Source organism: Pituophis catenifer, unplaced genomic scaffold (assembly GCF_029215685.1).
Source record: "Pituophis catenifer annectens isolate HBS135680 unplaced genomic scaffold, rPitCat1.0.hap2 SCAF_2, whole genome shotgun sequence".
In the NCBI taxonomy this organism is placed as follows: domain Eukaryota; kingdom Metazoa; phylum Chordata; class Lepidosauria; order Squamata; family Colubridae; genus Pituophis; species Pituophis catenifer.
Window position 1 is genome coordinate 155,134,757 of NW_027256882.1, and position 12,633 is coordinate 155,147,389.

A 12,633-nucleotide genomic window follows, 5' to 3' on the forward strand; every position below is an offset into this window, starting at 1 on the left:
TCACCAGGGTGGTTGTTATGGGGAAAATAGGAGGAAGATGTGTTGGATATGTTCATCGCTTTGGGTTGTTTTAAAAAGAATAAAGGTGGGATGCAAATAGATAATCATCTAAACATGCTTGGATGACCCTTCATCCAAAGGTCTATTAACGGCAAACACTTTAATACGTAAGGAGCATTTGTTTGGAATATATACTGTCACTACAGGTAGTCCTCATTTAGCCACTGCTTCATTTAACAGCTGTTTGCAGTGATGAAAAGGCAATTTGACAACCAGTCCTCACATTTATGGCCTTTGCAGGTCTGTAAAGCAAAAGAAAGCTGAGTTAAATGATAAGCACAGTCATGCTTTCACTTAATGACCAAGTTGCCAGTCCCAATTACAGTTGCTAAACAAGGCTTGCCTGTACTAGTAACTAATGCTGACTGATATTGCTGGATAACACCAGGCCTGAAACTTCTCAATTTGAGAGGGTGTTATTTGAGGGATCTTGATCTTTGCCATAGTTGTTTTCTATTCTGAACTTGTATTTTGAAAATAAAGAATATTGGGCTATTTTGTATTTTTTTCTGAAGAAAATCAGATTCACAGTTACTTTTTCTCTTTAAAAAAAAAGATACCGAGTCAGTAGAATCTGTTTTTCTAGATGATAATTTTGTTAGATGGGCAGCTAGAGTTGTTTTAATGCTTTCTGTTTTTCCAAGCTTGCAAAATTGTTCAACTATGCGAAGTATCAGCGACTCTGTGATGCCACCTTTGTATTATTTGGTGTGGTGTTTCTTATTACCCGCTTGGGGATTTTTCCTATTTGGTAAGTATGATGAGGGACGCCCAGCTGTAAATTATATACATTGGAAAGATCCAGGAAGTGGTTTGGTGGAGACTTAATAGTGCAGTGTTCTCAGAGGTAGAAATAGTATACAGGTAATTTAACTATATCATTTTTATTTGTGAAATGTAACAAACAGAAAAATATGTCAATAATGGTTCAATTAAAATTATACTTAATGATTCTGAAAATAAACTAAATTTTAAGGGAAAATATATAAAAATCCATAAAATATTAATAAAATATTAATAAAATTAATAATACTAAATCAAAGCTGTATAGAAAGTTGTCTTCTCAGTTTTCAAATATAAAAACATTTCAAACATTAATCAAGAATATATCTCTTAACTTCAGTCTTTAACATCAGTGTAAAATTTTTTCCGTCTAAATATGATAATTCTCTTTATTGAACCCTAGGCTTGATAAATCCAAACGTTGAATTTTGGAGCATAATTCAGCATCACATATATAACTACTATATCCCCCCCCTCCCCGGGGGTTTATTGTACATACATACAGGCAAACATATATTGATTTAGGATCAGAAGAGAGTCATGGAAGAACATGGCCAAATCATGTGGGTCAAAAGTTGTCAAATATCTTACAGAGCCAAAACAGAAACTCACTTTAAAAAAACATATTTGAGGAGTCCAATAAACAGAAAGTTTTTTGAGAAATTGATTTTAAGTCTTAGTCACAAGAAGTCCTATTTTACATTTTTTAAAACTGACACCCATTGATTTTGGAACTAAATATTCCAATTCCTTATTCCACATATCATAAACATTACTAATATTATCTTTTCATCATTTACAGAAAATTATAATAGCTTTATACTATTACCCAGGGTCATGTGGGATCGGTGAAGGTTACTAATTCCTGAATTAATTGAATATGGTTTGTTGATTTCTTCCTGATTTTTTACTGTATTGTTTTCAAGAATCCCACTTGGCCTTGATTAATTCTTACAGGAATCCCTATAATTTGTGAGCCAAAGGTAAAAAGACACATTTTTCCTTATGAGGCTTGCTATGAATCACCTCAGGCTGTAGAGTCACTCCAAAAGGCCTGATGAGACTTTTCCTCTTTTATCACTTGTCCAGTCTCATTGGTTTTGTAGTTTCATGGTTATCCTAAAGTTCAGTGATGCTTATGTTGCTGGGATATCATTCTGAGTAAAAAGAGTCAGGAAAATGGGCCAGTAAGTTTTGGAACTTGGTAGTAGCTCCAGTACATTTTCTGGTAAAAAGAGAATTAGTGCCTTCTGTGAATTTAACAAATAATTAAATCCTTAATGATTATGAGCTCATCAATAGATATAGAATCCATGTCCTTAGCTGACCCCACGAGACAGATGTTTCAGTTACTAATCTGATGGATTTTCTATTGTTGATTATAGCTGGAATGTTAGCCAGTTATCAGATTTTAGAAGATGAATGTGTACTTTTGTCCTTGTTCTTAGTAATAGTTTTACAGGTAATTCTCAACTTATGACCATTCATTTAGCGACCATTCAAAATTATGAAGGTGCTAAATGAAAGGACCTATGACATCTGCCCGAAGGTCATATGAACAAAATTCTGGCAATCTGCCCACTTTTACAACTGACTACAGGCATGATCTAGCAATTCCCCATCTACACCCCCCACCCACCCCCAAATCCTGCACCGCTGGGTAGCCATAGGCCTTGGGCTTGTTTCCTACCCTGCTGGGTCCCATGCTCTCTTCCCCATCCACCCCCATCATGGCTCAGTCCACTTATTTTTTCCATAGATCTTTGGGAAGCAGTTGATCTGCCTCTGGATACAGTACAGAGGCCGCATGGCACTGTCTTAGAAACAGGCGCCATTTAGGGAATGAATTGTGGCCACACTGAAATGGTGCCCACTCTGGGATGGTGCTACATGCCCTCCATATTATATAAGAACAGCAATGTATGAACTGGGGCAGTGCTGAACTCTGGGCCTGGGCCTGCACTAGGCCTCCCAGGAACCTTATTTTAATCCCCTGATTTCCTAATGGAGTCCATTTCTCTTAGTTTACACTGGGAAGTAGCTCTGCTGTTCCTTTGCTATGTATTTTGCAATACCATATTGTACTTCTTAGATTGCAAAGAATGAGCTAATGTTTCCCTCTTCTGGCAAAGAGGTCTGTCCTCAAAAAAAAAAAAACAACGTAGCTAATGAAGACTGGCAGGAGAGGAGCTGCCAAGTCTCATGAGCTCCCTCTACAAAAGTAAGCTTTTCATTAGCTTTTTTTTTTCAACTTTCTATGTGGCTCTTTTTGAAGCTATCTGGGCAGCGGAAAGTCTATTATAGGTTGATCATGCATTTTTATTTATTTATTTATTTGAAAAATTTGTATAGTCACCTATCGTAAGCAACTTTTCTAATTCTGTGAGACTTATATCTTCCAAATCCTGAAAATCATTTAACGAAATAAAACAGACCATTTTCCCTGTTCTCATCTAAGGAATTGGTAAGCAATTCACCAGATTACTGTGAAAAACAAAACGGAGAGAAAACTTCTATCTCTTCACAGTTACCTGCTGTTATTTCAGCACTCAAGAGATTTGAGGCATTTTCACTCTTTGTGGCGGGGTGGGGGGAGTGTAATGGGAGAGAAGTTTCCGCTGATTTAGATAACCAGTTTCCGGTCTAAAATTTGGGTCTTTTTAAAGTTCAGAATAAGACAATGAATGCAAACCTCTTCTTGTTTGATTTCTAGGATACTGAATACTACAATGTTTGAAAGCTGGGAACTAATTGGCCCCTACCCATCCTGGTGGTTATTCAATAGCCTTCTCTTAACAATACAAGTATTACATATTATCTGGTCCTACTTCATCATTCGCATTGCCTACAAAGCTATGGCACGAGGAAAGGTATGCATGACTAATTTCATTACTTCACAATGTCTTTTGAGTCAATCACTCTGAAGAAAGAGGGTTGCCACCTCATTGAAGGTTTCCATCCTAAATTATACTGTAATGCATACATTAGTTACATACTGTACTGTAATACTCATCAAAGATTATTTCAGACAAACTTGACTCTAATAAATACTTCGGCTCATTAATATTGTTTCCTTGACAACACAATGGAAATGGTCTGCCACAGCTTTCTTCCATTTTTTTTCCAACTTCCCATATTAGCCTTTAGCATTGAGATTTCCTAATAGTCTTTCATCCAAGTGTAAACAAGGTTCAACCCTGCTTAGGGCTTGTATGTTTATTTGTTTTTTGAGATCATCAAGGTCAGATAGATTTTGTCATCTAGACTACTTTGCAAATCAGATCAGTTTTTCATGCCATTTAGTCATGTATGTAGGACTCAAGCTGAGTTTATTAAAAATACCTGGTTTTTCACAGTTCTTTATTGTACTGGGAAAGGAAATGGGGGCAGGAAAGGTAGAAATAAGTGGTGTCAAGGGTATGACAGTGGGGAAGGATTCCTCATGGATTAATTTATTATGAAATATGAATAACATATACAATTTATAGGCACTTGCTTATTAAACTATTTCACTCTGGAAGTATTGAGTAATTCATTTTTAAAAAATAATCTGGAATTGAATGAGCTGCCCTCCAAACATTGTGTAAAAGAATAACTGGTGATATTTTTATTCCTATTCTGGGCCAAGCCCACCAGATACAGGCTATGGCCAGCTTCACATGAAGGGGGATGAGACTCCTTCAGCTATCCCTGAACTCCTTGCTACATTCTCTCAGTTCCATTTTTTGAAATGCAATCCTAGTGGTCACTCCTTGGACAGGGAAAGATGCCACTTCTGCTTGTGCTTGTGCTTAGAGGTCTGTGTAAAGTTGAATTAATGTAAGGCAAGCTTATGTAATTGGAGTACCTGCTCGAACAAGTTGCACTGATAGAAAGAGAGTTACAAACCCATGCTGGGTTATGTGAGTAACTGAAGCTATGTCTTTTGTTTGGAAACAATGCTTATCAATTTCCCCTTCCCTTTTGGATTCTTACATATTTTCAAACCAAGCTTTTAAAATAATAATTATGAAAAACAAGCTCCCAAGGTGTCAAATATTGTGAAATCATACATGGGACATCATGTAGAGCCGTGGTGGCGAAATGGTTAGAATGCAGTACTGCAGGCTAACTTACTGCTCACTCCAGGAGTTTGATCCTGACCAGCTCAAGGTTGACTCAAACTTCCATCCTTCCGAGGTCGGTAAAATGGAGACCCAGATTGTTGGAGCCGATATGCTGACTCTGTAAACAGCATAGAGAGGGCTGTAAAGCATTGTGAAGCAGTATATAAGTCTAAGTGCTATTGCTATCATGCCAGATGACTGCCATGATCTAATTTTTTAAAAATGGTGATTACATAGCAAAAATGTCCTAAATTCAGATTTTATATTGTCGGGGGAGGGGAGGGGACTCTCATTGAAAAGTCACAATGCATGTTTATCTTTTGCGAAGTTTTTGCTCTTATATGAAAAGAATTATTCCAGATTAATTATTCTCTTTCATGCTTCTAATTATTAAAAAATGAAGAGATTTAGAGTTAATTTGAAAACTTCATCTACTTGCTGATGAGACATGGTTAGGACCATAACTGCTAGTGTACAAGGAAAAGAAAATATTTTTCAAAAGCTTTCACAAGAAGAGAGAAATATTATCTCAGTAATAATCACAGTGCAGTTTATTGAAGCATTATGTAAGAACCACATGCAAAAATTACATTTCACATTTCAAGATAATCTCTCAGGAATATGTGCCTTGAGAATATCTAAATCACACTTTGTTTACGTCTGAATACAAGAGGGAAATAAAGTTTCTGATAAACAAACCAAAATATTTTGCTACTGAACCCTTTTTCCCTTTGTATAGTGACTATTTCAGATCTGTGTCTGCAATGTTGCTGTTAAAAATGAGATTCTTGAAATCTTTAACCTGTAAAATTGCTTGCTTTGGAGATAGCTCCTTGAGACAATGTAGTTTTACTTCTTTTCTCCTGAGATCAATAAGTGAGAACAGGGACAATGGGGTTTTGTACATCAAGTCTCCTGATACAGTAGAGAGGTGGTTTAGCTATACATGCCGTAAAAAAAGCTTTAAGCATCTGATACAATGTAGGAGAGGGATTTTTTGTAATATAGGAAAGGGATTGTACAATTTACAATCATTGAATTCATCATTAAATACAGGAATCTAAATGATTTATGATTAGAGTATTGAACTGGAGTCTCAGAAACCAATATTTTACAAATACATATAATTCTATTCCAGTATTATTCATTTATTTTTCAAAAGAACATTTTTTTTATGTATGGGTGATTTTTCCTGTACTGTGTATTCAAATTATCCTCATTTTCTGTTTGTATCTTCCTATTTTGCTTTCTCTAATTTTATTTCATAGTTACTAATTTAAAAGCGTATGTATGTATTTCTGCTGAATGGCTACAAATAATTTCCAAGTTGGGGGGGTCTCTTCTCTTTGGTTTTTTCTCCTGATCAGGTTCCTAGTCAGGAATGGACTCTTCCCTGTAATCTCCATCCTCTCTCATTCCTTTTCTCTGTACCAGACTGAAGCTGTATCTCTTCTTTTTTATGTAAGTGCCATCTCCGCTACAGTTGTAAGGGAAAGGGGGAGGGCTGTCTCCCCCCCCTTCCTGGGCTTTAAATGCTATCATCCCAAATTTAAATCTCAGATCTGCCTAATGTCAAGTGGAAACTGCTTCACACATCTCTTTTATATTCTGAAAGCTGCTTGCAGGAAAATCAAAGCTTAGAGTAGGAAGTTATAATCTTCAGTATTATTCATCTCTGTAACCACTATTCATCTTAAAGTTATTTTTATTTAATAAATCTTTTCTTTTTAAAGTAAATTAGGAAGGCCAGACACAATAACATGTTAAAATATTTTATTTTAGATCACATAAGCTTTATGATGAAAAATTACAATGTGCAAAATATAAAATCCTGGTCATCTCATTGCTTCTCAAAATAATACTTTTGCTCATCTTGGGAAAATTAAGATGATATTTTAGCAAATAGGTGTTGTATAGGGCCCACAATTCCAAGTCTCCTCCTGATGATATACGGAGGTGAGGGAACCTGTCACGATGCCCTAAGCACATAGGACAAGAGAACATGGTATTTAAAAGTTAAAATTGGGACAACGTATAATTGGAATTGGCACAGAAATCCAGAATATAAGTGCTTTTTAAAACATTTCCCAGTAGTTTTCTTACAGCTGCTTCAGGAAAACAATATTCATAAATTAAGAATAGATCACAACCTTTTTCTGTTTTCTTTTGTGCAAGAAATGTCAGGCAAGAGCAGGATATTTACAGCTCTAAAAAGTAGTTCTCTCCAATTGGCCTTAGCAATCATTAACTTGCCACTAGTATGGCCTTATTCTGATTTTTATGTGCATTGCTTAGGCTGTTCAAAGTGCATACACCTGGCTGAGAGTAATCAGGGGTGAGGCTAGTCTGAACACATCCTACCCTTCTTAGCCTTGCTAAATCAGAGGTATACCTGCCCTTGGCAAGTGTTCAAATGATAATATAAAATCATTGTTGCTCTTTAGGATTTTAGCAGTTCAGCCTTGCTTATTAATCTCAATTAATGCTTTTCCTTTTCTTTCAGTAGTAATATATTGCCACCTTGTGGCAAGCCAAACTGCTAAACCTTTGAGCTTTATGGAATTCTGATTCTTTCCCTCTTTCAGTCAAAATAAGATTTTGATAGGCATTCCAGTATCACTCAGTCAGCTGGTCCATTTCTGCTAATGTCAAAACCTTCCTCATCCATTCATACATTAGTAATTACAAAATTCAAAGTTATGGCAATAATTACTTTTGCTGTTACTGTAGTTTCTAATAAAACATTTTCAGTCAACTTTTTGTTTACTAAAGTGATGTAACTGTAGCAGTGCAATAGAATCACTTCTGAATTACTATACTGGGAAACATTGCTATATTTGGATCAGTTTGAGTAATTTGGAATGTAAAGCCTGTTTCCTCCAATGTTTGATACAACTGACATAATTTTGTTATCAGATTATATTTTCTTACATCGTATGGTACCATTCTCAATAGGGACTATCAAAATTCATTCATAGAAGATGATATTCAGGAAAATAAATGGCATGCATAATGTTCCTATGTATGTATTCTATTCAGGATGTTTCCATTTCAGTTTAGATGTCTCCTTTGATCTCTTTATTGTGATTATCTTTATTATGTCAAAATATTGTTGCATTATAGTTTATCTTAACTCTCTCAGTTATTCACATTTTTGCAATTTCTTTGAGATAAACTAATTATTAAAGTGATATTATAGTGAGAATTAGAAGGAAAGACAACTTCATCACCAAGATCAGACAGGAGCTGATCTTGCTAAATGTATCCTATCATGTAAATTATTTTCAGATTTGTGAATTTGACAGCTGTGAATTTATTGCAGAATATTTCTGTTCAGCTTTAAATTAAATTTGGTGGATATGTTCAGTTCTTTTTCCTTTCCCTATTTAATGCATTCAGTTCAGAATGAACTGATCATGTATACCTAATAAAAAATTGTACTCCAGGGTATTCTGATAATATAAATATAATAAATATAGAAATACTATCAGATATTTTTCTGTAGTTCTAGGCTGTCTTTAACAAATTCTTCAACTGTTAATTATTCTACAACTACTTGCTTCTTTTGTATTGCAAGCTGAGATGTGTTCTCTGTTTCAGGCCAATCTTTTCTCATTTGCTTTGTATCTGATTATTTTGTAGCAACATTGTCTGGGGTCCCCATGATTATTTCATTGATTTTTGCTTAATATAAAAATGGGAAAAGATAAAAGGGTAAGGAGATGGGCTATTTTTTTCAATACTTTGCTTGAATACCTTACGGTGAAAGAGGAGTTCAAATCAGAGTAATGGTTGGGAATTACCTATCTTCTCTTATGATACTGCTTTTTTTCAAGATAAATTACGGAGGATCCTCTCTGTCATCTGAGATGTTTTGTCAGGCAGGTTATGGAACACCATATTTTAGGCAGATCAATCCGACTTCTTTAATCTTACTATCATCAGCTATTTTAAAGATACTTTAAATATTCTTAAGAACATTAAATCTATTTAGATTTTAAGGCTATTTTTATTAGTAGTACATTTATTAGTAGTATATTAAGTTTTTGATTGTTATCTATTTTGTCCTTGAAAGAGAAAAGGCCAAAAAAAAGTTATTAAAATGTATTCCTGTACAGAATTTAATATATAATTAATGCTATCTGCTCTGTTTACTATAATAGAATGATCTAAAACTAGAATGTATATCTATGATTCTGCCACCCTCAAAAAAAAATCATTGTTTTTTGAGCAAACCTTGCTCTCAAAGAAAGCTTATTTCTGAGGCCGTCCAGTTTCCTGGTGCTGGTTTTTTTCTTAAATTCTTTAGTTCCATAATTAAATGTCTAAACCATACCATTTAAAGAACAAACATCTACTGTATTTGTGCTTGTTTTAATTATTTTTTTAAGTTCTTATTTATGATATACTTCTGCTTCTTTTTATCAGGTATCAAAAGATGAGCGCAGTGATGTGGAGAGCAGCTCTGAAGATGATGATGTGACTTCAAACAACAAAAAAGGAATTATTAACACTTCAAACAATGATCGCAATCGGATCAATGGCCATGTAACTACTGACCAATGGGCAGAAGAGTAAAAAAAGGGACAGCTGCCCCACAATCCAGAGATTTGATTCAAATATCTAGAAATGCCCAGTTACAAGAAATTTTTAATCAACTGCCTCACCACTCCCAAATCCTCCAGCAAATCTGAAACAGGACAGCACAGGCAGTTTTGCACAGGATGAAGAAGCGGTTTACTAGTGCAAAACCTTTTTCGACTTTAACGTTTAAAGAAAATAAGCCATTTTGTATTTAATGTTTGTTGAAATATGTAAGAGAAGAGGAAAGAGAGTAGGCTTCAGTTTTTTGTTTTTGTTAAGCTTGATCACCAACAGGTTCTATCTGCTTTATGGCATTCCAGGATTTTTGGACAACAATCTATCAGTCCATATTTCTTTTAGGACCTACTGGGCTACATCTAAACAACCTAGGGGTTGTGGTACAGAGTGAAGGGTTTGCTTATTAGTGCATGGCATATCAATGGCAAATATTTTTTTTTTCCTCGTGTCATCTTACTGAGTGATAAGAAAGATGAAGCTGGCATTTCTTATTTTCTTTGAGTGGTGCAGCATCTCCAAAGTCTTCATTGTGATTTCCTACACAATCCTGCTTTTCGTACCAATTCTGGATTTGAGTTCATTTAAAAATTACAAAACGAGATGAGTAGTTTTCAGTGATAGGATTATAGATAGGGATATGACCAGTGTTTGTTGCTGATTGTCCCATAAAGTTGTGAACATACCCATGTTTTCAGAAGAAAAGTGATATCCTGGATGAACCTCAATCTTATGTGATACACCTGGGATGCAGTGGCTGTCTCACAGGGACTGGATGGGTTTCCTGCCCTCACTTGCCTTTTATTCAATGGTACTTCAAAGGAGATGGAAGATGGGGAAGTGTTGATAGGACTTGGGCTTTGGAAATCCCCTGAATTATCATCATTTTATATTATTGTTTACTCTGTGATTAAAAAATCCTTGATGAATAGGATCTATGGATTTTGTTTTATTGAGAAAGGTAATTTTCACTGTAGCTTTAACATAACATTGCTTGCTGTTGTTAAGATTCAGTGATGAAAAAGAACTATCATTTTGACTTTGCAAAACAAATAGCTCATGTTAGTGTCTCAGTAGATATGATTGCTGATCTAACTCCATGGTCTTTTGCTGCTGTGGATGATGATCCTATATTGGTTCTCAGACTCTTTAAATATAATTTTATTCATTACTTTTTATTTTTATTCTGGTGCAATGGAAATGGATAGCAAAACCATTTGCATGCTAGGTAGCATGTAGATTTAAAGGACTGATGGAATAGAAGGATTTAGCTATAATCAGCTAAAGAACGGTTAGGGAATAAATCATCCAAGAAATTCACATCTCTCAAGAGCTACTTAAACTATTTCCTATGCCAGAAGAAACAACTTGTTTGAGATGTGAGATACAGACATTGTTTTAAAATTGGGACAGGAAGTTGGTAAGAATGAAAACCTTACTCTGGTCTAATGAGTTGATTCTATTTGAGAGGGGTTTTTTTTAAGGCCAGAAAGAAATAACATTGTAATTTATCTGTAAATAAATCTTTTAATAGTTGCTTCAGTTTCTATTGTAGGATTGAGAGAAACTTGAGAGCGAAGAATCAAATGAGTGTACAATCATACAGATATTTTCACTTTTTCAACACAAGTTGAAATTCCCATTCTTCACGGCAGAAAATCCCAGAAATTTCTGAAAAAGCACACCAGTCTTCCATTTATTACACATGCTATGAAGTGTTGAGTGTTCATTGCTTAGTATCATCAGCATTTATCCCTTGCTCCTTTAGTCGCTTATTTCTCCGATATGCCTGATATACACCATTACTCAGGAGGAAGCCACCATATAGAGTAAGAAGCAGCATGGAGCTCGAAAATGTCTTGTAGCCAAGGTCAGCCAACTGCTTTGCAGAAATCATTTTTACTGTAAAAAAAGCGAAGAGCTTAAATCATAATTAGGACACCTTGGGGGGACAAACACAAGCTGTTTAAATATATACGTTGTATAGAACTTGTTAAAAGACTAGTGGTACATGGATGTTTTGGACATTAGCTGAATACAGCAAACCAAGTTAATGTGGCTAAAAAAATAGAATCACCTCCTTGATCAGAAAAGGCAGTTCTCTTATTACTATCATAATCTTTAGTAAGTGGACCTTCTCCATGCTAGTTGATAAAAAATGATACTTAAAATTGTATCTCTTCTTAATAGCCGCATAGGTACATAAAAGTTCATAACATTACTTCACAGAAATAGCAGTGGAAGCTTGGAACCAACTTCCAGCAGATGTGGGTCAATCATCAATAATTGAGCTTAAACATGCTTGGTAAAAACACATGACCATTATCTGACAAAAAAAATAAAAAATAATTCAAAGGGCACTCAATGGAACACTCAGTCTTTTGGTCATCAGTTTTCTATTTCTAAATTCTGAAAAAACATTTAAAATCTGTCTTTTCTTAGATTGAATGCAGCATCTTATTCAGAACATGACTGGTTCAGGACAGCTTTTGTAGATAAGTCATACAACGTGCTAAAAGCAAGAGATATGAACCTCAACAATTTAAATTTTGTGCATGAATACATTGAAATGACACGGGCTGTACAATGGTAAAACAGCAGTTGGGGCTTGTAGGCTTGTCTAGATAAAGAAATTCCAGGGGTGGTTTTTTTGTGTGAAGAGCAATGAAATCTTCCCTTTGAGACATTTTGCTGTTTAAATGATAGACTGATAGCCCTGTATTGGTAATTCCTGTTTATATATGAAATACCTTCTTCAGTTCTTGAACTAAGACAGGGGTCAGCAACCTGCGGCTCTGGAGCTGCATGTGGCTCTGGAGTCTGCTGCGGCTCCCTGTCACTCAAAATATGCATCACAACAGCCAATGTGCGACACCCACTGGCACATGATTTACTGAGCTTTTCAACCCCTGGTAGGCCAACCATGAATAAATCCAAGAAAAGTTTCAGAAGAAAACAATGTTTAATTCAACTACATATGCTAGTTTTGTGGCCACTCAAGAAATAGTCAGGCACAGGAAGGGTTTTGTGGTTCCCAGTGTTTTCTTTTCTGTGGGAAACGGATCCAACCATGTGACTTGGATGA

The 12,633-nt window shown here is 35.3% G+C and overlaps 1 protein-coding gene across 4 annotated transcripts in view; it reads left to right on the forward strand.

Moving 5' to 3' along the window:
- CERS5 (ceramide synthase 5) overlaps window positions 1-10,469 on the forward strand; it is a 33,658-nt gene extending 23,189 nt beyond the window's left edge. For 3 of the 4 annotated variants that reach the window (XM_070937817.1, XM_070937816.1, XM_070937815.1), the window contains 3 exons: window positions 705-811; window positions 3,557-3,713; window positions 9,378-10,469. In XM_070937817.1, the coding sequence (XP_070793918.1) occupies window positions 705-811; window positions 3,557-3,713; window positions 9,378-9,527 (414 nt within the window). In that variant the 3' untranslated portion in view covers window positions 9,528-10,469. Of the gene's footprint in view, window positions 1-704; window positions 812-3,556; window positions 3,714-6,316; window positions 6,411-9,377 lie in introns of all 4 variants that reach the window. The other variant, XM_070937814.1, reaches the window with a different exon arrangement.
- The last annotated feature ends 2,164 nt before the right edge of the window (window positions 10,470-12,633 follow it).